At 34.3% G+C, this 22,915-nt stretch overlaps 5 protein-coding genes across 5 annotated transcripts; 3 read left to right on the top strand and 2 right to left on the bottom strand.

Annotated features, from left to right (window-relative positions):
* Window positions 1-5,659: 5,659 nt before the first annotated feature.
* Window positions 5,660-8,553, bottom strand: LOC125216122 (expansin-A18-like). The gene is made up of 3 exons (XM_048117746.2): window positions 7,350-8,553; window positions 6,690-7,005; window positions 5,660-6,106 (listed from the first exon to the last, which is right to left on the bottom strand). Exons 1-3 carry the CDS (start codon window positions 7,507-7,509, stop codon window positions 5,794-5,796), a joined length of 789 nt encoding a protein of 262 aa, XP_047973703.1. The 5' UTR covers window positions 7,510-8,553; the 3' UTR covers window positions 5,660-5,793.
* Window positions 8,554-8,657: 104 nt separating this feature from the next.
* LOC125211752 (PGR5-like protein 1B, chloroplastic) lies at window positions 8,658-11,334 on the bottom strand. The gene is made up of 11 exons (XM_048111665.2): window positions 11,122-11,334; window positions 10,872-10,954; window positions 10,546-10,642; window positions 10,327-10,427; window positions 10,126-10,182; window positions 9,905-9,981; window positions 9,761-9,803; window positions 9,562-9,672; window positions 9,376-9,473; window positions 9,209-9,287; window positions 8,658-8,871 (listed from the first exon to the last, which is right to left on the bottom strand). Exons 1-10 carry the CDS (start codon window positions 11,279-11,281, stop codon window positions 9,230-9,232), a joined length of 885 nt encoding a protein of 294 aa, XP_047967622.1. The 5' UTR covers window positions 11,282-11,334; the 3' UTR covers window positions 8,658-8,871; window positions 9,209-9,229.
* Window positions 11,335-13,605: 2,271 nt separating this feature from the next.
* On the top strand, window positions 13,606-14,555 carry LOC125216387 (leucoanthocyanidin dioxygenase). Its single transcript, XM_048118079.2, has 2 exons — window positions 13,606-14,177; window positions 14,420-14,555. The coding sequence occupies exons 1-2, from the start codon at window positions 13,666-13,668 to the stop codon at window positions 14,484-14,486; spliced, it is 579 nt and encodes a 192-aa protein (XP_047974036.2). The 5' UTR covers window positions 13,606-13,665; the 3' UTR covers window positions 14,487-14,555.
* LOC148931094 (leucoanthocyanidin dioxygenase-like) lies at window positions 14,556-15,154 on the top strand. The gene has a single exon (XM_089069046.1). It carries the CDS (start codon window positions 14,556-14,558, stop codon window positions 15,024-15,026), a length of 471 nt encoding a protein of 156 aa, XP_088925172.1. The 3' UTR covers window positions 15,027-15,154.
* A 927-nt stretch (window positions 15,155-16,081) lies between these two features.
* Window positions 16,082-19,919, top strand: LOC125211511 (uncharacterized). Its single transcript, XM_048111336.2, has 3 exons — window positions 16,082-16,303; window positions 18,600-18,715; window positions 18,860-19,919. The coding sequence occupies exons 1-3, from the start codon at window positions 16,178-16,180 to the stop codon at window positions 19,350-19,352; spliced, it is 735 nt and encodes a 244-aa protein (XP_047967293.1). The 5' UTR covers window positions 16,082-16,177; the 3' UTR covers window positions 19,353-19,919.
* The last annotated feature ends 2,996 nt before the right edge of the window (window positions 19,920-22,915 follow it).

The following is a 22,915-nucleotide window of genomic DNA, read 5'->3' as shown; positions in this document are numbered from 1 at the left end:
ACTATATAGGAAATAGTGCATATTCTTGTGAGACGGAGAGAATATTTTATTGTAATAGAATTTTAGAAGTATTAACAAATTATATACGCAATAGAATTCGTGATATATTTATATGTTTTGATGATTATTTATTATTGAATAGTTAATTCAAGAATTATATATGTATAGGGTATAAATATATATTTAAAATTAGTTTAAAAATATTGTTTGTGGAAATAAGCTTGAATATTTGGGACTTTCGAAATAAAAACTTATATAATGGTGATGGGAGTATTTAAATAAAAAAAGATAACTATTATTAAGATTAGGAAAAAATAAATATGTAAAAATATAAACTTCAGAGTGTTTCATTTAATACGATATCCATATATATTAAAAAGCAATAATTATAATTTAACTATAATGCTTTAGCAGCAAATTTCAGTCAACTCAAATGACGATACAACAACATTTAAGAGTAAAACTTGATAAAATTGCCATGAGATTGCGACCTGGAAATTAGATTTTACAGGTTGTAGATGCCATATCAGATATGATGAAAATTAATGAAAAGTTTTCTGTCATTATGTAGTACAATAATATTTCAAATTATTCTGGGATAACTATTCTTATCTCTATGTAGAATGTAGATAAAAAGTTCATATCATTATGCATTAGTATAATATTTCAAATTATTCATGGATATCACATTCTAATCTCTATTTAGAATGTACAAAAAGTTTTTGTCATTATGCAGTAGAAATAATATTGTCAAATGATTCATGGGAATCTTAATTCTAATCTCTATTTAGAATGATAAATGTAAATGATTGAATAAAGTGTAGCATATTCCTATAGAGTTCGAAGTTTACAATGTGTTATATAACGTCGTCAGGGAAAAGTATAGAGTGAATGTCGATACATATGGTATGGATAAGTGCGACTCATACTTCTAATCCAGAGATAGACAAGAATCAACCGAAACATACTAGAATGAGATAGATTCCAAAAATATACACGTATGTGGAATATATATTAAAGTGTACTTTTTTTTTTATTACGGTGGGCATATTAATTGAGACATGGATCAAATTTTATAAAGCATAAATTGTCTCTTACGAATATGAGGAGATCGATTTTTCGATCATAAATGCACATATTTTTTGTCCGCTACCTTTTTTTAGAAATTAATAGACAATTTCAAAGATTACGTCACGATGTTCGATCATAAATGCACATACTTTTTGTCCGCTACCTTTTTTGAGAAATTAATAGACAATTTCAAAGATTACGTCACGATGGAGCGACTCCTACTTCTAACTCAAAGATAGACAAGAATCAACCGAAACATACCAGAATGAGATAGATTCCAAAAATATATACATATGTGGAATATATATTAAAGTGTATTTTTTTATTATGGCGGGCATATTAATTGAGACATGGATCAAATTTTATAAAGCATAAATTGTCTCTCACGAATATGAGGAGAGTGATTTTTCGATCATAAATGCACATAATTTTTGTCCGCTACCTTTTTTTAGAAATTAATAGACAATTTTAAAGATTACGTCACGATGGACTAGAACCCAAAATCTTTAATCTCGAGCATTAACCATTCAACCATTAAACATCGTTCTCAGCCACTTGGACTTCGTCCTTCACCCCATATTCATAGAGGTGATAGGATAAGTTAGAGATTACTAGAGGGTTAAGACTTGGTCTCCTAATGGTCCTAATTCTATTAAGTTTAGCATAACTTAATTAGTCCTTTAATATTAATGGACTCTACTATTGAATTAATATTGCATTGTGTAGTTCGGTCTATATTACGAATATGGCTATTTTAATTAAATACTTCTTATGTTTAAAATATCAAATATTCATTATAAATTTAAATTTGTTGACAGCGTTTATTAATTAATAATTTAATGGAGTATATTTTTCACTAATGGAACAATTCAAATTTTATTACGAGAAATTAACAAGAGTTGTCTCTATGTCTCCACGCCTCATCGTATAAATGATAATATGATATTTCGTCTATATATGCTTACTAGCTTTGCGAGTCTGCGGTCCCTTCGAATTTGTCATTGCACAATTGTTATCACAGTCGAGTATAATGCCCTTAGTTGCTGGAACTAAGTTCAAATTATTTAGGAAGTTGTTGAGCCAAATTGCATTTTTTCCAACTTCTTAAGTAACCACATGTTCAATATTTATGATAAAGTTTGTGATACATATATATTGTATACTTCTCCATATCGGTGCCACAATGCTTAAGATCGAAGAGCACATTTCTAGAGTTAGATTTCCGTGAATCCCGATAAGTCAGACAAAATAGATTATCCAGTTTCGGTTATAGTCTTTTATAGATGCAATTTTAGATCTTCATCACAAAAATATTGTAAGTTTCTTTCAAAGAAAATATAAAAAGATTTACTAATGTTTAAATTTAATTTCTGACACTATGATTGCAGTCACATGTTTTGATATACCACTATGGTTGGTATCTGTCATGTTGCGTGTATATGGTGTTTTTAATAAAAGTAACATGATTTACGTCAAAGCAAAAAAACAAGTAACGTGACATTCAACAAACGTAATATACAACGACAATAGTGAAGTTAATAATGTAATATTATTATGCTAGAGATTTGTAGATCTCATACGGCTAATATTCCAATTGTTTGCTCAATTTCATTTTTTTATAACGATTTTGTTTGACCTTATATTAAGCTATTGTTGTCATGTAATGAATGTACATTCATGTAGAGAAGTGGACAAGACCCGGCAACGAGTCCGGCATCGCCCTGTCAATGTTTCAATTTTTTTTTATTATATGTTGATTTTATTTTGTAACTTATTGAATTATTATATACTATAAAATTATAATTACGTTCTAAACTTGATTTGAAATACAAAAACATAATTTTATGTATCCATTTTACAACACTTATCCTATAAATTAGCCCCTTACTTCTCCGAAGCACTAACTAAACACATGATTTCTGCAAAACTCTTATTTTATGAAAATCGTGTGTTTTGTACCCCTAATCAATTGTGAACTCCCTTAATCCCGATTTCAATTTAACAAATTGAATATTACTATACTTAAAAGTGATCAATGAATGCAAGATCCAAAATCACGTACACTAAGAACAAATAGGCCGCTCTATGGTTATAGTATAAATAATTAAAGATCCATCATTATCACGCTAACAATCACCTACTACTCCTAACTCTAGAATAAATAAGCCTGCTCTAGTTTGTAAATGCTAAACGAAATATGAAATCAAGGACAAGCATAAATGAAAGACTATAATCGAAGGAAAATGGTCCGATTCAAGAAATTCATTTTTGACTTTTGAAACCTTCAATAATCAAGAGAGAGAAAATACTGTTGCTAACTAAATGAGCCTAACCTAAATAATAATTAAGGTGTTAGTACTAGTTAGGTGCACTACGGACTTAAAAGTGCAGAATAATGAAGTCAATTTTAGAGAGAAAAAAAAACTAAAATAAAGATGTCAGTGGTTTACTGGGCTTGAAGCCTAGAATGCCTGAAGCGTGGGCCGCATGCGAAAAATTATTGTACGAACAAGTATTTTAATTGTTGGGGGCTGGTGTTATTTTTTATTTTGTTTTTGTTCAGTTGGCATTAAATATAGGAGCAAAATCAATATTTCCAACAGTTCGATCATTCTACTTTATGTCATTGGGCTGCCGTTGATAATTACTTAAATGGGTTCTCAAAAGTTTGTTTTTGTCACGTTTTGTTGGAAGAAGGAAAAATTATGTGGGAAGGTATATATGACCTTTTGTGATATAATTAACGTTCTGGTTTATACATGGTTGGATTTTACTATAAAACCGTAAGTAAGCATAATTTATACCCCAATACAAATAGTTGGTAGACGTGGTTAAAAATACTCCTAGCACTTAACCAAAAAAAAAAACTCCTAGCATATTGTTATACTCCGTATAATATAAGTAATTAATATTTTAAACAAAAAATTTACTTTTAAAAAATTACACCATATTTCTGAGTATTCTGGTTAAAAAAATATTTATGTTGATTACTCTAAATTGTTATATTATAAAATAAAAAAGTACTATTAACACAATTCACTGGAGTATTTACGTAATAAAAAATTTACAGTACAATAAATGATATTTAGTGAAATTATTAGTCGAATATTTATACTCCGTATACAAGATTATGGGATAGAGAATCCCACCCGGAGAGTCTGACTAGTTAAAAGAGTAGTAGTACTACTAATAAATAAGAAGTGTTTAAGTAGTATATAAAATAAAGTGTGAGATCATATTTCAAATTTAGAAGTGTTATACTTTTTGGAAGACACCAAATATAGTAACCGTTTAATACTTTTAGGAGAGGGTACTGAAAATCCTAATACATGTTGAACTATTAGGAGAGGGCCCGGGCCGCAAGATGAAAGTGGATCTATTACTATTAATCCTTCTTAATTAAAAAAAAATAGAGAATGAAACGAAGGTGTGGGAAGCACATTGTATCCATGAGTTAGTTGAAGAACACGCGTGATTTTTGGATATAAGTCAATGACAATATGCTAATTGTCCATTCTCAATCATCAGTCCTTTGAATCCATCTCATTCTTCTACTTCCACCGATCCAGTTTGGATTATGACATTTTCCTAGAGGTGATCAATAGAAAATAAACAAGCTTAGGATTGAAGTTTAAACTAATCGAGAAAGACTAATTAGAATATATTTTCTAAATCTTGATGATGGTGTTAAAAAGAAATGGATTGCGATCAATTCAGATTTTTTTATGCTAATTGAGAAATGAGATGGAATATCAGCCACTCATTTTTATTAAATGAGTGGTCCAGATTTTTTCACATAGAAAATATCTTTAGATTAATTAATTATGAAAGAGCAGAATGGTAATATCATTGTACATTTTATTCAATAATTTTTTTTAATTTTTAATTTTTACTTTTAATTTTTTTTTAAATTTTTTTATTTTATTTTTTATTTTTCAACTACATATACAATTCATATCAACTACACACATATAATGTCAACTATGTGTACAATCCATGTCAACCACCCACACAATTCATGTCAACTACACACATATAATGTCAACTATGTGTACAATCCATATCAACTACATATACAATTCATGTTAACTACACAATATAATGTCAACTACATGTATAATTCATGTCAAATGGAGTAGTATTTATTGAATAAAGTTGTTGACATTTGATGTGTAGTTGACATGAATTGTATATGTAGTTGACAAAAAAAAATAAAATTAAATTAAAAAAATTAATAAATTAATAAAATTACAATTATGCCCCCGTGTTGACATAAACTATATGTTGTTGACATTTCACAAATATTCTGGATGAGTCTCAATTCTCAATTAGGTCCATAAATCTCAACCTATCAAGATCCAAAAAGAAATAGTGGTAGTATTTTTATGTAGACTTTACTATGAAATAATTTTTCTGAAGAATGTTTCATATATAGGTTTTCCGTTTTCATGTATGTTTCCTTTGAACCTCTCTATATACTAATACCCAAAGAGTGTGCTACCTAACTATAAAATATTTACCAAACGCATTTTTGTTAAAAAGTGGAGTAGTACTACCTCACAACTCAGAAGAATGGCAAATATATATATTAAAATAAAGCACCTATCCTTCCACATCTTAATTAGTTACTCGTAGAATTCTACGAGTAAATCAGCAAACTTAACAAAAAAAACAGTGGTACATGGTGTAATTATATTAATGTTGTAAAAAGAGAAGGTGAAATCAACGAAAATTAACATTGGCAGTGTAAGTCATTCCGGCTTGCCAATTTGCAGGGGTAACATAGTTTGCAATCAAAACTTGATGCGAAGTGAATGAAGTGATCTTGAATGAAAGCGGCTGCCCACCAAGTGTTGCAAATGCTTGATATGAAGCACCCCAGTTATGGCTCATGCTAATCCAGTTTGTCTTGCTTCCCTTCACCCACATATTCGCCACGTCTCCCCCTCCCCCGACGTTCATCACGTATACCAGCAGCCAGTACCCGTTCCCCTCGAACCTGAACCTTATTCCCCCTCTCCTATTGCATGCTACTCTGCAACAATATATGTATATATGTGATCTTAGAATTCAATAGTACTATTTTCGTCTGCAAAAAATAATCATGTTTTTTTTTTAATTTATGGCCATCCACTAGGTGGGACCCATTTCCTAATAAAAATACTTCAGTCATTCTGATCTTTGTATCACTATTTGACTTCATCAATTTTGTATTAAATCTCTAGCGCTATCTTACTTTACTAATTTTGTATTAAAACTCGTATTATCTACTACATGGCTGTTCGGTTCATGAAACAAAATTATTTTGAGATGCAGTGTAAGATACACTAAAATAGACCTTGGCTAGGATTAAATTAGTCTTATGCATGGTTGTAGAGTAGGGTGGAGAGGAGAATAATGAGGAGAGGGAGATGGACAAATTAGTAGGAGGGGGTGAGGTGAGATGGTTAGTCATCAGATTAGGTGAAAAGGAGTCCATTCAAATGGGCCGAAACAGACCCAAATCTACAATTGTTAGCTAAAACTTGGCTGAAAATGTGAATGGAGAAGATAAAAGTTATATTGGGAACCGAACGGGCACTACTATGATTATTTTAATGGGCCGAAGTTTTACGTACCTGCGGTATGTGACAGGAACAATGCCAGCGGTCCACTGAGCAATCTTCATGAAAGCTGGCTTGGCCATGTCGAAATGGGAGCGAGGCGGGTTGCACCAGCCGCCGTTGTTGGAGTCCTGAGACCAGTTGGGCGGGCAGAGATTGGTGGCGGTGATGGTGGTGATGGGTGACCCCTTGTTGCACCACTTTGAATTTACGCAACGGAGCTGGAAGCACTGCCCGCACGCGTACCCGTTTTTGAATAGCGTTGTGCTCAGCGCCGCCGTGTCCGTGCCATAGCCCGTGTTGAACAAGTTTCCGTATCCGCATGCTCCGTCTGTATAGCCCCATTATATTTTTTAATTTGTCACCACATCATATACTGTGTCCATTTCTTGAAATAGTTGGGATTAATGTTCATGTGACGCTATTTTGATTGATTTTGTATATGACATGCAAATCTATTTTCCACTTGAGCGTTGAAAACAACTGGTAAAAAATTAGTGATCCGAACATATGGTCATGTTGTAGTCGTACACCAGTCTATCGCAATTGTAGAAATAGAAAAAAAAAGAAGAGAAGAGCATATTTCTACAATTGTGATTGACTGGACTTATCACAGTACTACTATTTCTCGACTAAATTTTCACTTTGAAACGAAGATTAAGAAGAATCACTCACTCATGGTTTCGGAAGCCGATTCATCGCCATAAAATGTTGCAAAGGCTTGTTGCCATGGGGTAGGTTGAAATCCAGCTGGGGCTGAATATCCCCCCGCTGCTGCTCCACCAACTACCACCGCTAACACAAGGCACCATGAATAAAGCAAATTATAAGCCATTGGTTTTGTTCACCTCTAATCTTGCTAGTATCTAAGAAATTCGAACTAAATTTTTGTGAATAGCATTTGATAATCGGCTATGACTATGGGTGTAGAGATGTAGTTTATATAGTAATCTTTTGAATGTAGAATGAGTAATATTAGCTTGGTGACATTCACGAACGTGTTAGCACTAAGCATATCTTTCAGGTCAATCAATTGAATTTTTTTATATATAAATTTATGATGTTTAAAGGGCAAACAAGCTCGAATTTGTACCACGTAGTCCTAAAATGTGTGGGAACGTGCGCGCAGGTATTGTATTTGGCCTTAATTAATGTAGTATACTTTTTTATTAACAAGATGTGGATTGAGGTTATGTTCGGTTAAAGGCACGGTTTGTAAGGTTATTGTAGAACCCAATTAAGAGGGAGATTTTAAATATGTGGACAAAAAATACTATTATAGTAGTAGTACTAGTTATTTTACTTAGTCAATGTGGACTCAGTTGCAAAGTGCTTATACAAAAACAATAATTTTGCCTCGTATAATTAAGGTACACCATTTGATATAGAATGATGAGTGGTCATTGCATTAAATAATCAACGAAGAAGCTGATGATATAGAAACAAAAATCCGGGTTACTACTGAACATAATTAATATTCAACATAAATAAAGTTAGAAGAATCAGATAACATAAAAGAAATAAAAGATAATTACTCCTCTTAAAACTAAGATATCATCATCTGAAAATGCCATAACAATAACGATAACTTAGACTGAACTTTATTCCTGAACCTATCCAAAAATAGAAATCAAAGCCCTAATTACAACTTACAAGACAAGAAACTCCAAGTTGATTAAAATTTTAAAACATAGCAATATCCCTAAAAATAAGACACTTGCTAAGAAAAAAAATTAAACAAAACTAATCTAAATGTAAACCGATATCACAGTTTCATTAAACACCTTGTGGAAAATCTTGTGTATTTTGTCTATTATCATTAACATTATATGATATTGTTCGTATACGTCGATTTAGTCGAATCTTTTTGGTACAATCGTCTTTCGCTCTGTATCAGAGTTGGATGATGTCGTAGAGTGATAATTTTATCCCCAATAACTAACATTGTAATGCTTGCGCTAAAAATTTGTCTTGAGCAATAAATTTATAATAATATCTTCTCATATAACTGTATTATGTTTTCTCTATACATTAGAATCTACAACATAAACAGAGTATGCAAATTAAAAATTAATATTGCAACTACGTACTTTAAGAAATGTGGTATCTAGGATATAATACAGCACCAGAGAAGCCTCTGTAATATATTTACATTACCAATGTTGGCCTTGTAATTGGTAGCCAATAAAACAACATCCTGCACCAATTTGTTCAAATATAAGCAGACTAATGGAAAGGTGATTTTGGAGAAAAAAAAACAGATAAAATATTTTGGAGATTGAATTTTCATATCTTAATTTTTATTAGCTCAATTACAAATACAAAGATAAAAATATCACATGACTAGATAAGATTTCTAGTTAAACTTATTATCACATGACTAGATAAGATTTTTTGTAAATTTAGTAATCATGTAGAACTGTGACAATGTTTTCACAAGTTAAAGTAGATAAGAATTTTACATTCATAACTATCTATAATTAAGTCAATTGGAAGATCAATGAAGTTAAGAAATTAACAGCATGAGATGGTACCTTATCAAGTCATGCCTCACTTCATTCAGGCAACGTAATCAAACGTGTCTTGGAATCATACACCAATGCAGTCCCACAACTGATAACAATGCCATCAATTTAAACAATCCAGACAAGAAAAAGCTAGATAAACAGACTCTTTATGTTGGATAAATAATCGAGCTTACTTGGAGCATTTCACGTTGTTGGTAGAACCCCCACTGGAAATCGATAGTATGGAACCGAAAAAGGAATTGTTCTTGGTGCCGCAGTTTGGACAGATCCCCTGAAATATCCAAACCTCAATGTCAAACACACTGCAGAAAAAATCAGTTACTTCTCTTGTCTGATTTAAACATTGGAGAGAATTTCACCTCTAAGATTAAAACATCTTTCACAACGGCATTTGTGAGCGTGAACGCTAGCCATATTATGAAAGGCAGAGCTGCAAACCACGTGACGAGAAAACCAAATGGCTCCGGAATCTGAAATGACATTGGATTTAATTCAACTAATGAGAATTGAGGAAGCATTGCTGATATGTGATATTCCAGTTGAGTGGCATTTGATCACCTTTACGACCTCGAAGCCAGTTATTTCGTCTATAAAGAAAAACCTGCAGAAGAGAGGATCGAGTGAAGTTTGATAGCACGCTATGCTCTAAAAGTAGAGAAGGTTGATGAAGTCCGTGTAATGCATAAGTATGGTGTGACTTACAATCCTAACGCAACAATTGTAGCCGGAGCATTCAGAAGGTACATCTTTAGGTAGTCAACAGAAAGATCACTATAGACCTGCATTTTAAATGAAAACCAGACATAAAACATAATGTCTAAGTCAGTCACATAAGAAATTTAATTGTAAGAATATCGAGCAAGAAAGACTAGCTACATAACCACACATAAAGGGAAGTAATTGAGGAGTTAAATAGAACTAACCTTCCTACTCCGGAGGCTGCATCGAGGACCTTCAATCACAATTTCACTACCATCTGCCTAGAAGATGCTAAAGGAGTGAAAATCAATAACTGAAGTATCTTTGAGGAACACAATAATAGTAGTATATGCTAGCATATATAAGAACATAAGTGATAACAAGATATTAATTGGTACTAGCATCTTATCATATTATCAAATTACCTTAAGCCTCTGTTTCAGTTCATCAAACTCCTTGTCGGACAAAAGTGGGTTTCCGGATACATAAGCAATTGAAGCTTCCAAAAACCTCTGCTCATCAGCACCTGCAAACACAAGACAACATGAGTAAAAAAGAAAGGAATTTCAGTCGTTAAGAGGCGTAATCTCTTACAAATTTAATAAAAGTAACAAATCAAAGATGCAAAAGATATGGAGTATTACTTAGCATTACAACACTGCTTCCTTCCCACATCAGTTCTTCCTTGAGATTATCAAATTCTTCATTCGACATAATTGACTTCCCCTCGTAATAGAATGCCTGAAACAAGCATAACAGTTGGTATAATACTAAGCAACAAACATAGCGATTTAATCATATATGGAGCGAGTGAGCTTATGACTAAAATGTTATGAGGTTGAATCTAATTAATATGGGGCGTTTAGTTTTGTGGATTAGCCTAGAGATAATTAATGTAATTTAATCAATTAAAAGAGTAAAAATAAAGATAGTAGTATGGTAGTAATAAGGAATCTGTGATACTACGAACCTGAAGTGCTTGAAGAAATTCCTGTTCCATCTCCCCTACAGTCCTTTTCGGTTTCTCATCGATTTCATCCTTTTCAACCTGACCTGAGGTGAGTAACGATATGTCGAAAGTTGAATTCAGTGAATTGGGGTTCCAAAGTAATTTGCAATAAAGTAGGACTAGGAGGCTTAATAGAATTTTTTTGTTTTTGTTTTTGGTTTAATTATGCTGAATTGCGATTTTGCGGTGATTTGAGAAGCAAATGCCTAACCTGATGGATCAGTGGTGGCTTTGACAGCCAAATTTCGTTTGAGCGACGGCTTTCGAGGGGGTGCCAAAGCGGAAGTAGGAACATTTACATAAGAGAGGTTTGTGAAGTGAGTGGTAAGAAATAAGGGTTTGGTTGCGTGGAAAGTAAGTCCGGTGGCCATCTGCGGCGGAAGAAGGGTGGTGGTGGTGGTGGTGGTGAGGCGTTGGTCATTTGGTGGGGGCGGGAAATATAATTGTTATGGTGTGAGGGATGTTTAAGGATAACGTAATATGTGGAGGGAGTTTGACTAATTAGATCTTTGTGATCGCCGCTCCTATTCTTATACACCGCCACGTGGTCTGACCTTGCTTACTGTATTCATTACGTGGAATACAATACTACTCCCCATTTTGTTAACTGAAAATGAACAAGCCCAAAAATTAGGGTTGGTTTGGTAGCTTCAATTAATCATCTTCACTAAAGCACATAATCTGTTGAAGTTTTGTTGATTTCTATAATTCCCAAAATTCAACAAACCGAAGCTAATTCAATGATTAGACAAGGGGGAAAAAAATATTCATTCCAGAAGGGTTAAGGTATATACTGGACTGCTAAAACTAGCATATACAGGAGATTATCAAATAACTTGGCATGATATAAAAAAAGCTCATATTGAATTTCTGTCTGTCGCGATTTGAATTTCTAGAAACCAAATAATACAACAATATTTAATTTGGTAGCTCATTGACAAATTAAACTTGTTAAATAATTTCGCTGAAATTATAAAATTTGTAGTACTAGTATTTACTAAGTTCGTTTATGTTAGTGAGTAAAAAAAATTAAGTTATTAACTAGCTTAGCAACTTTTACACTGCCCGTTCGGTTCCCAAGATAACTTTTATCTTCTCCATTCATACGTTCAACCAAATCTTAGCTAACAATTGTAGATTTGGACCTGTTTCAACCCATTTGAATGGACTCCTTTTCCCCTAATCTCATGACTAACCATCTCACCCCACCCGCTCCTACTAATTGGTCCATTAATGTTAAGCACAAAAACGCAAATAATGGAAACTGGAACACAAAGTTATTAGTAGTACTCCCTCTGTCCGCCGTTAGGAGTCCCGTTGACTTTTCTGCACTCGTTTTATAGAAAAGATACTATCTCCGTCCCTGAAAATTTGTCACCTATTTCTATTTCCGTTCGTCCCTAAAAATTTATCAACTTTCACTTTTACCATTTTCGGTAGTGGACCTCATATTCCATTAATTCATTCCTACTCACATTTTATTATAAAATTAATATATAAAAGTAGAACCCACATTCCACTAGTTTTTTCAACTCAATTCTACTACATTTCTTAAAACCCGTACCGGGTCAAATGGTGACGAATTTTGGGGGACGGAGGGGATAATAAATAGTTAAAGTGGAGAAATGATAAAGTAAGAGAGAGAATAATGTATGGAAGAGTCTTCTCTAAAATACTTTCCATCTTTATTCATCGTTTCCCCACTTTAACTGTTTGAGTATATTTTTATAAATGAGCGCAGAAAAGTCAACGAGACTTCTAATGGTGGACAAAAGGAGTACATAAATATCACGGCGAGATTACCTCCATCGATCCAGTGATACAAATCGTTTAAATGTATCTGTTATCAATCGAATTCGGTTTGATGTACGTAAAAGATCATTAAGTTTAAATAAGTCTTAAATAGTTTACCACCCACCCGGCTCTTTTTGTTAGGTATAACCAACTCTCAAACTAGTCATGTGGACAATATGTAAAAGATCATTAAGTTTAGATAAGTTTTAAATAGGCATGTCGCTTGTTACTAGATGAGTCATGAGTGCATGCATATACTTAATTAATTGTATATATTTTAGTTATATAGTCGAATCTTCACTCTACTGGTATTAATTAAAGAGAACTATTTTACTAATGAAGTTGCATTTTATTGCTAATCAAGTTGCATTTTATTGCTAATCAAGTTGAACTTACCACCACCATCCGATGGGGCACATCTTATTATGTCTCATAAATAATTTTACTAGTGGAGTGTCTTATAACAAATCTATTTAAAATTTAAAATTAATACTTCCTCCGTTTTCCATTAATTGTTTACTTTTTTCATTTTCTTCCGTTCCCAATTAATTGTCCACTTTCACTATTTAACATAAATGATAAGTAGGTCTCACGTTCCAGTTTCTATTAACTCATTGCACTCACATTTATTATAAAACTAATATATAAAAGTGAAACTCACATTCCACTAATATTTTCAATTCACTTTCCTTTATATTTCTTAAAATTCGTGTTAGAATCAAAGTGGACAATTATTAGGAGACGGACGGAGTAGTATTAGTATTCATCACCAAACTTATTGCATACCATGCCTCTACTCCCCAGTCAACAATACTTGCCATTTTTGTTGTCTCTTTCCTACCCGCTTTTCAACACATCTATTAATACACACACATCTCTCATGCAATTCCACTCCCACATTTCGACCTAACATACTTCCATTTCATAAGCTTCATCTACAAACCCAACTTTTTCAAAAAGAATGGTTGCTACAACGGCTCCAAGGCCGCGGGTGGAGGAACTCGCCCGAAGCGGCCTGGAGACGATCCCCAAAGACTACGTCCGGCCCCAAGAAGAGCTGAATAGCATCCGCGACATTTTCGAAGAAGAAAAAAGCATCGATGAGGGGCCACAGCTGCCCACGATCGATCTCCTCGAGATCGATTCCAGCGACGAGGAGACGCGGAAGAAGTGCCACGAGGCGGTGAAGAAGGCGGCGATGGAATGGGGGGTGATGCATTTGGTGAATCACGGTATACCTGAGGAGCTGACGAGCCGTGTCAAGGCTGCCGGGAAGGAGTTTTTCGAGCTGCCGGTGGAGGAGAAGGAGAAGTACGCCAACGATCAGGCGGCCGGGAATGTGCAGGGCTACGGAAGCAAGCTAGCTAACAACGCCAGTGGGCAGCTCGAGTGGGAGGACTACTTTTTCCATTGTGTGCTGCCTGAGGACAAAAGGGACTTTTCTATTTGGCCCAATCACCCTGCTGATTATATGTAAGTCCACTACAATAGTACTAGTGTATTACGTTAACTTTATAAATATGTTTTGTTGGATTCAAAGTTCAAACTTCAAACTTCAAACCATCCCACATCAGATAATTAAAAAATATGCAACTCGTACTCCAATAGTATAAGGCCTTTTGGGGAGTGTCCCTGAAAGCAAAACATACTACTAATATCATACTAATAGTATGAGTCTGGGTGTGCATTGCCAAACCCTCTGTTTGTGTGTGTAGAGCGGCTACAAGCGAGTATGCAAAGCAGGTGCGAGGACTAGCAACGAAGATACTATCGGTCCTATAGATAGGGCTAGGGCTCGAAAAAGACAGGCTAGAAAAAGAAGTGTGTGGTACGGAGGATCTAATCCTCCAAATGAAGATAAACTTCTACCCGAAATGCCCCCAGCCGGAGCTGGCCCTTGGCGTAGAGGCGCACACGGATGTCAGCGCGCTCACCTTCATCCTGCACAACATGGTCCCGGGGCTCCAGGTGTTCTACGAGGGAAAATGGGTGACCGCAAAATGCGTGCCGAATTCCATAATCATGCACATCGGAGACACGATCGAGATCCTGAGCAACGGAAGGTACAAGAGCATCCTGCACCGCGGACTCGTCAACAAGGACAAGGTCAGGATTTCTTGGGCGGTTTTCTGCGAGCCGGACAAGGATAAGATCATTCTCCAGCCGCTGCCGGAGACTGTTTCGGAGGCTGAGCCGCCGCACTTCACGCCTCGCACGTTTGCTCAACATCTCAAGGGGAAGCTCTTTAGGAAGACCGATGGTGATGGTGATGGTGATGGTGTTGATGAGAAGAATATGGATGGGAATAAGTCAAATAATTGATTTTGTATTTCTTGTTTGAGTTATTGCATGATTTGATATGGTGGGTGAAGTGTGAGGATTAATTTTAAGTCTCCCACATCATGAAATTGGAGTCATTTCTAAATTGTGCAACTAATCATTATTACCTACTTCTTCCCTCGCATAAAAAATAGGTTAAATTTTCTTTTTTCGTCAGTCTCATGCAAATAGTCCGTATCCATTTATAGCATCTTTTTCTTCTTTGTTTTTATTTCATCATATATGGACCCCACTATTCACTATATTATTTTAACTATTTTTTCTCCTTTACTTTTATTTTATCACCATATAAGAGCCCATTATTCACTACAATATTTCAACTATTTATTCTTAACATATCTTAAAACCTGTGGAAAAAAAAAATGAGTCTCATATTCACATACATAGAGAGTATAATTTATAATCTAAACTATAATTAACAATTATTTTCTCAAAATTTACTATGGTCACTAAGAGAAATGTTAATGTAAGATATAAAAAAATTAGATAAAAAAATTATTATAATATTATATTGTAATTATTCAAATTTTACGTGCCAACGACGTGGTCGAACCGCTGCTCTCTATCACGTGTCAACTCACGATGAGCTCCATATGGGTTTAGGGTATCACCTTGAGGCATGATGGTCGCTTGCAGGGAACCGACAATCTCTTCGAATGTCGAATTAGCAACATTTGTTCATCCGTCCATAATAATGATGTGAATTATGATGCACTAGTACATTATATCAACAAGGACGTTCTGGTATCAAGTAAGACACACACCATTGACGATGATGATGGAGATGAATGTTGCTTTTTCTGATATCCACCTCGAAGACATCCGTATTTTAACTGAGGAGTAGTTTGAAATGAATATATTTTCTACTTTCATCTAATTTTCTTCATAAATCTAGAATATTAGTAAGACATAAAAGATGAAAAAACAATTTAATAAAATCTTGAAAATATTTTTGTTATATTAAATACCTAGCTTCCTTCCTTTTGTGTCAACGAACCGGTCAGTCGCTTTGTAATTGATTCATTCAGTCCAAAAATTGCAATTCTTTTATTCTTTCAATTGTTTCCTTTTCTCTCTCCCCTTCTCTTTCGTGTAGAAAATCACCAATTCGCAAGTACGACAAATTGGGTCCGATGGTAGACACGGGCTCCAACGGCAGCGGCGGCCGTGTCAAACCCGAAGATGTCATTTCGACCCTCAAAGACGACGGTGATTTTGATCGCCTTCGTCGAAAAATCATCCGTAAACTCAAGGACGATGTGAGTTTTCTGCCTCACTTGAGCCTTTCAATTGGCGAATTTTGTTAAGCTTTGTATGCTTTATTAAATTAGCTGCTGTATTTATTTTCCGGTGCATATGTGCTATCGTGAACTTAAATAGTTTTCTCGCCAAGAGTTGCAACCTTGAAATTGGTGCTTCCTCCTTAACAGATTTGGCCTAGTTTACTTTGTTGGATAAGGATGAATTGCTGGTGTTTTCCTACTGTGGTAAATTTAACCCATAATAAACAAATGAAATTTTAATTTTGTGTTTTTGTTAGTATTTACGTGTTCACTAAACTAAGTTAACTGTGTGCCAAACCGTCTGTTATTGGACTCTTGTTGAGGAATTTTCTTCCATAGATTGTGACTTAATCATTTATTTTGTGGGTAACTGCAAAATACAGTGTAGTTCAGTATAGGAGTTGCGATGGATAAAATGTTTGGTGGGGATGTCTAAGTTCATCATAGTTTGGTTGAAATTTGTTTTGTGGTTTATTTTTTTTATTTTGAGATAAGGTTTTTGATGTTTGGTGCAATGCAAAAGGTTTATGTTTTGGTTGGATCCTTTAGTTCTTGACAGTATTACACCTAATACCGCAACATTATAAAAGCATGGTAAGGATTAAGCAATGACATGTGTATTTAATGACCCAAATGCTAGGGATTTACAAGTAGCAGTAGCTTTACGTTCATCATTTCAGTCATTGCCATGAATGAAACAGAACAATTTCCACCCATTTTCTCCTGTTCCTGGTCTTGTGTGGTTCAGAAGGGAAAAAATGAACTTATACATATTTTCAAGGCGTATGGAAAACTTGATGAATGAACGCTGTTGTGAAACAGCTACTCCATTATATAGTGCTATAAAACAATCTAAAGATAGAGAGTTGAGATAAACAGGTTGCTAAATCAAGGATGGCATTGATATAAGAAACATCTAACTTTTGTTGGATGGCGTTAGTCCCTTTGCTACCTTGATGTATGAGATTCATTATACTCCACTCCTTTATACACTTTGAAATGCAAGACTAATTGTCTTGTCCTTCTTTCGAAGTTTGTAAAAATAGAGCTTGTGTTAAGTTAGAAAGTATACTTGCAGAGAAAACCTTCTAAAATTGGGTCTTTGCGGTTAATCTGACATATGTATTTTAGAGTACTTGACAAGTTGACATCTATGCTGGTAGGAGATTTCTGAACCAGGTTGTTACAGGCCAATAGTCATGGTAGCAGCATAAGACCACTTATTGGTATTTTATCAATATACAAAAATACCTCTGTGACTCACTCTATGGACAATATACACCTATTTTAAATTCAGCTAAAGAGTTAGATGAAGGACTGAAGGTTGCAAAGTGAATTTTTAAAATTGTTATCTTAAGTATCAAGAGCTTACTTAACTGTAATTTGTCCTACATTGTAGTATATATATTAAGTAGAGTTGGATAGTCAGTGTACCATGTCACCACTTTATGCAAGAAAAGACTAGAAGCTTTCAGTCGCAACTCTAGAATAGTATTTGTACTTTTTGTAGGTGGTCCAATAAGAGCACTCATCATAATCAAAACTATTTTTAATAAAGGATCCCCTAAATATTTGCAGATACTTGTTTCCCTTTTTTCTGAGATAGGAGTACTATATACTCCCTGAGTCCCATATAAATAGGCGAATTGGGGATGGCACTGTGTGACAACTGTGTGTATTAATTTTTGGTGAAAACTCATTTGAGTTAGTTTCATAATTATTGTATTGCCAATTTGCGATGGAAAGAGAACTCAAAATATAAATTAAAATATACATGAAGAGACTATTTGGCTAATTTCTGTCAGATTCAGTGTCATGACTTTGTTGAAATGGGGACATGTTGAAGTGTGGATAAGTATAAGACCATTTCATCATTCCGAACCATAACTCTATACATGTTATTTTTGCTAATAAAATATCATTGGAATTGGTTCCAGTATTATTGTACCATGATGGATATTGGATAGAGAAAACTAAAACATATAAAGGCAAATATACATTGGGAATGAATATTTTGGCCTAGTTCCTGTTAGATTCTATGCCATGACTTTGCTGCAACTGCAACATGAGTAGGTAGGATAAGTATATAGGAATTTTATTATACTGAACCATAACAATTTAAATTTTACTTTTTTTTGTGAAAAAAATCATTGGAGGAATATAATTTAGCACTAATACAGTAAATGAATGATAAAATTATCTTTTCCCTGCCTCCCACTATTATCTGTTCCTGTATTCTGATATATAACAGTAGTTCTGTAATTATCAACAGGAAGAATTGCGAAGCAATATTATATCAATGGTTAAACAATCAGCATCACTAAGTTGTCCAGGCGTGGAGTCTATGAAACCACGTCAGCTTTCTGATGCAATACACCAGGAAATTGGGTAAGATAACTCTTCAGATTTGCTGCTGACACAAATATAAATTATACTTGTGTCAAAAACTTGCATGATGAGTTTGATACTCTTGTCAGAGTTTCTACAAAATGCTCGGTTCTTGATGTTTCATTTGAATCCTCCATATTTCAGGGACAAGCTGATGAACCAAGTATCTGATTGTTTGTGGAATATAATTAAATCTGCTGATGGCGTGCAGTCTGAAATAAAAGAAACTGTGCAGTCGGTATATGATAAATTATCAAATCCTGGAGGCAAGGACAATGGCGAGTCCTCTTCTCGAAAGGATTCATCACCAGTCAATAAGCTAGAATCTCGTGATGCTACAGGCGCTTTTGCGGCTAGTGCTACACTTTCAGATGAAGACTTAAATGAACCAACAGGATTTGCTCTGAGGCGGAAGAAGAAGAATAAGAAGAACCAAATGAACAATGTTGATAGGCCAAATCGTCGTAAACGAAAAGCAATAAAAGCAAAAGTGGGGGACAGCTGGCAGTTGGATGATTTAGAAGAGCCTGACAATTTGGATTACGATGTTCCACCTGGATTTTCTTCTGTGCTCGAGCATAAACATTCAGGAGATGCTAGCGATGAAGATCCTGATGTGCCTCCTGGATTTGGATGAGTAAACATGCAGCTCTATATTTCAGCACTATTTTATGACGCTTTTTGACATGGGGAATGATTCAAATCTGTGATGCAGCATCCAGTTAGAGGCTAGGGTAAGTACTAATTTTGCATATATTTTTACAATGCCGACGAGGTTATGAAACTTAGGCTTCACCTAGAAACCAAACCACGGATTGGCTAATCTTCCCTCAATTCTTAGTCATTTATCTGCTGGACTAAGATCTTTCGAGCTGATCTCATGGCTTGAGTAAATCTTGTTTGAGAAAATTTCTTGATAGGTGTACTTGGGCACTGTTTAAAAGCAAATTCCCATGATATTGTGTTATATGATGGAAAGCACACGTGAGTTGCATGCCGAAAATGTAAATTTTGATCTGTTTTTATTCATCTCTAATTCGTTTGTAGGTATACCAAATACCATCATTATTGTCTAGGATTTCCTGCTTGAAAGCCCTCTTTGTATGTGTTACTTCCTAAGATGGAAGATATGATCCAAGGGGATTGTGCTTGTGTAGAAAATTTGAAAATTATAAATATCATCCTTCAGTTGTCAGCTGTGGCAGTTTTTTGTTTAAGTAGTATGCAAGAAATTCACGATTTGCAGTTCGCTAATTGGCTCGCAATATTTGTGTAACTCTTATCTTCATGTCCCATTTTGAATAATTATTCTCATTTAACTGTAATAACTGTAATATATTACTCCCTCCGTCCGCCAAAAATTGTCTACATTTGATTAGGCACATGTTTTAAGAAATATGAAGAAAAAGAGAATTGAAAATTTTAGTAGAATATGAGTCTTATTTTTATATACTATTATCAAATGTGAGTGTAATGAGTTAGTAGAAAGTATAGTCACTTATCAAAAATGGAGAAAAAAACAAAGTGGGTAATATTTTATGGATGGACTAAAATGGGAGTGGCACATAATTGAGTTTGATTCACCACCTTTGGAATTTTTTATCCCTGAATACAACTAACTATACACTCCCGTTTAACGGATTTTGGACTTTCTTGTTCTTCTTTTTCAATAGTTTATATAAGAGTATAATTCTTTTTTTCTCCTAAACATATGGCTGATTTATGATTTTGGTTTATAACATTCACTTTTTAAAAAGTAAGTCCAAAACATATGAAAATGCTCTCGAATAGGTTTTTTTTTACGGTTCCGTCGATTCTCAACGGTCAACCGTCAATTAGCGAAAATTTGATCTAATTAGCTTATTTTAATTACTGTATCCATTGATTTTTTTTTTTCGGATTTTACATATTTAAATCCTAGATGGAAATAGTGAAAATACTCTAATATTAAAAACAAAATCCAACACTCATTTCATTCAAAATTTCTCCCCTTCTTTTCTCCTGCCCCTTCTTCTTCTTCTTCTTCCTCCCCAAGGGCCAAGAACCCTAATTCTTTTTCTCCATCTCTGCAACAACCAATCACCTTCGAACATGGGCCGTTCAACGTGTAGCCAGAACTCCGTCGACGCCGACAGCGACCGCGACCGGGTTCAAAACTTCGGAGACCTTCGATTTAGCTACGCTTTTTGCTATTGTAAGAAGACGGCGGCACTCCGTATTGTCACCGGACAAGGCAAACCGTCGAGGGGGAAGCTTTACTTCATATGTGAGAGGAAGGAATGCAGTTTCTTCAAGTGGTGCGAGCCAAATCGTGATGTCGAAGCTCGAGAATGTTTTGAGCTTTGTTCTTTGTTTCGTTGTTGTTGTAACACTTTTGTTTATGTTTAAGTAATTTGATGTAGTGTTTGCAAAGTGAATCGGATTTGAATTTTGAAGTAGATAAGTAATTTGAATTTGTTGTTGTAACACTGTTGTTCGTATTTGAATTTTGAAGTGAATCGTTCATAATCTTCTTAGAAAAATCGCCAGAAAGCCCTAATTGGACAATCCTAAAATATAAGACAAAGTAATCCTTCATATAAATTATTTACTTCCATTTGGTCCTGAAACATTTACGCACATCAATTGTAGACTTACAGGTACAAAATTTTGTAGGTGATGTTGGTTTCATACGTTATGGGATTGCTTTTTTGTATGTGATTGTTTCTTTGTCGACTATGTCTATAAACTGACATCAAATTGAACTAATAAATGGACAACAAAATACAATACAAAGTGGTCCTTCATATTCATTTTTTACTTCTAATTGGTCCTAAACATTTACACTATCAAAAAGCCATTGGCACAAGGTACTACATCAATCCTACCACCAACAAAGCTAAAAAACAACCACAGTTACATCCAAAAAAAAATATTGTCATAAGGCAATGTATCAAACTTAACACCATCGACATCCAAAAACCATCAAAACCCAAAAACCATCAACACCAAATATTCATTGTATTTGTTACACAACATGACACGATTTTTCGACTTGCTTCCTCGTCGTCTTTAACTTCTTGAATCGGAGAACAATGGACTTCTGGAACCGGAGGAGAAGAACTAGGGTTTGAACCCACAACATCCGACGAAGCCGGGGCTCCTTATTCATCAGGCGGACGTCCTTCTGTCGTCTTCCTCTTTCTCGAGTATGCGTGTTTCACTTCACCGAGATCGTCACCGTAACGTAACTGCGAGTTGGGCGTATTCCAACTTATGAAAACTAACAATAATCGGTCAGAATTGGGCTTTTTTGGTCGAAATCAGAGCTAGGGTTCTTAGGAGAGGGGCGCGAGAGAAGATAGAAAATAGAGTGACGTTTCGTGTTTTTCAGACTTAGAAAATTTTGGAAGAACGGAGGGTTTTAATTTTGGAAGAATGAGGAGATTTGTCTTTTTATTTCAAATTCTAATATTGAATTATTTAGCAAAATAATTAACATAATATTAACCAACTAATAATCTCATATTAAGTCTAAGCGGGTCAAATTTTCGCTAAATGATTGTTGACCGTCAAGGATTAACGGTTCCGTAAAAAAAGGATGCAAACGATACCATTTTTCATTTGTTTTGGACTTACTTTTTGAAAAATAAATGTTCTGGACCAAAATTATATATCGGCCATATATTTAGAACCAAAATAGTACTATACTTTTTATATAATTATATCGATACAATTTTTAAATTAATTCTTTTTTTGTCTGTTTAAATAAATAGAAAACTCCTTATTAAAGTGTCATCATAAATTCATAATTATTAATCCTAAATCGCAATATCAACAAATTAATATTTAACAGTATGGAGACGTTTTTAATTTTTGCCAGAACTCGTATTAGGAATTTCGAAAAACCAATACCTTTTATAGTAAATTAGTTTTGGTAGACGAACCAATCTAGAAAAAGCCTATCTTTTGGAGATGGGAAGAGTATTATAGTGTTCTTTATGTTAACTTGTTCATACCTTTAATTTGCTTTATATTTTTTCAAGTTTAAGTGAATTAGACGGGGAATAATTATATACACATAATAATAAAAATGGGTCTTATTAGATTGAGATTTTTGGGTCTAATTGAGAATTAAGATGCATTTTCAGCCATTCATTCATAATTGTTGCGCAATGTCAACTACGAAGACATTATGTCAACTGGAGGGCATAATTGTCA

The sequence above is a fragment of the Salvia hispanica genome, chromosome 3 (genome assembly GCF_029641045.1).
Source record: "Salvia hispanica isolate PSC_SH4W2 chromosome 3, Shi_PSC_v1, whole genome shotgun sequence".
Taxonomy (NCBI): domain Eukaryota; kingdom Viridiplantae; phylum Streptophyta; class Magnoliopsida; order Lamiales; family Lamiaceae; genus Salvia; species Salvia hispanica.
Note: the sequence above shows the minus strand (reverse complement) of the source record. Positions and strands in the feature narration are given on the sequence as shown.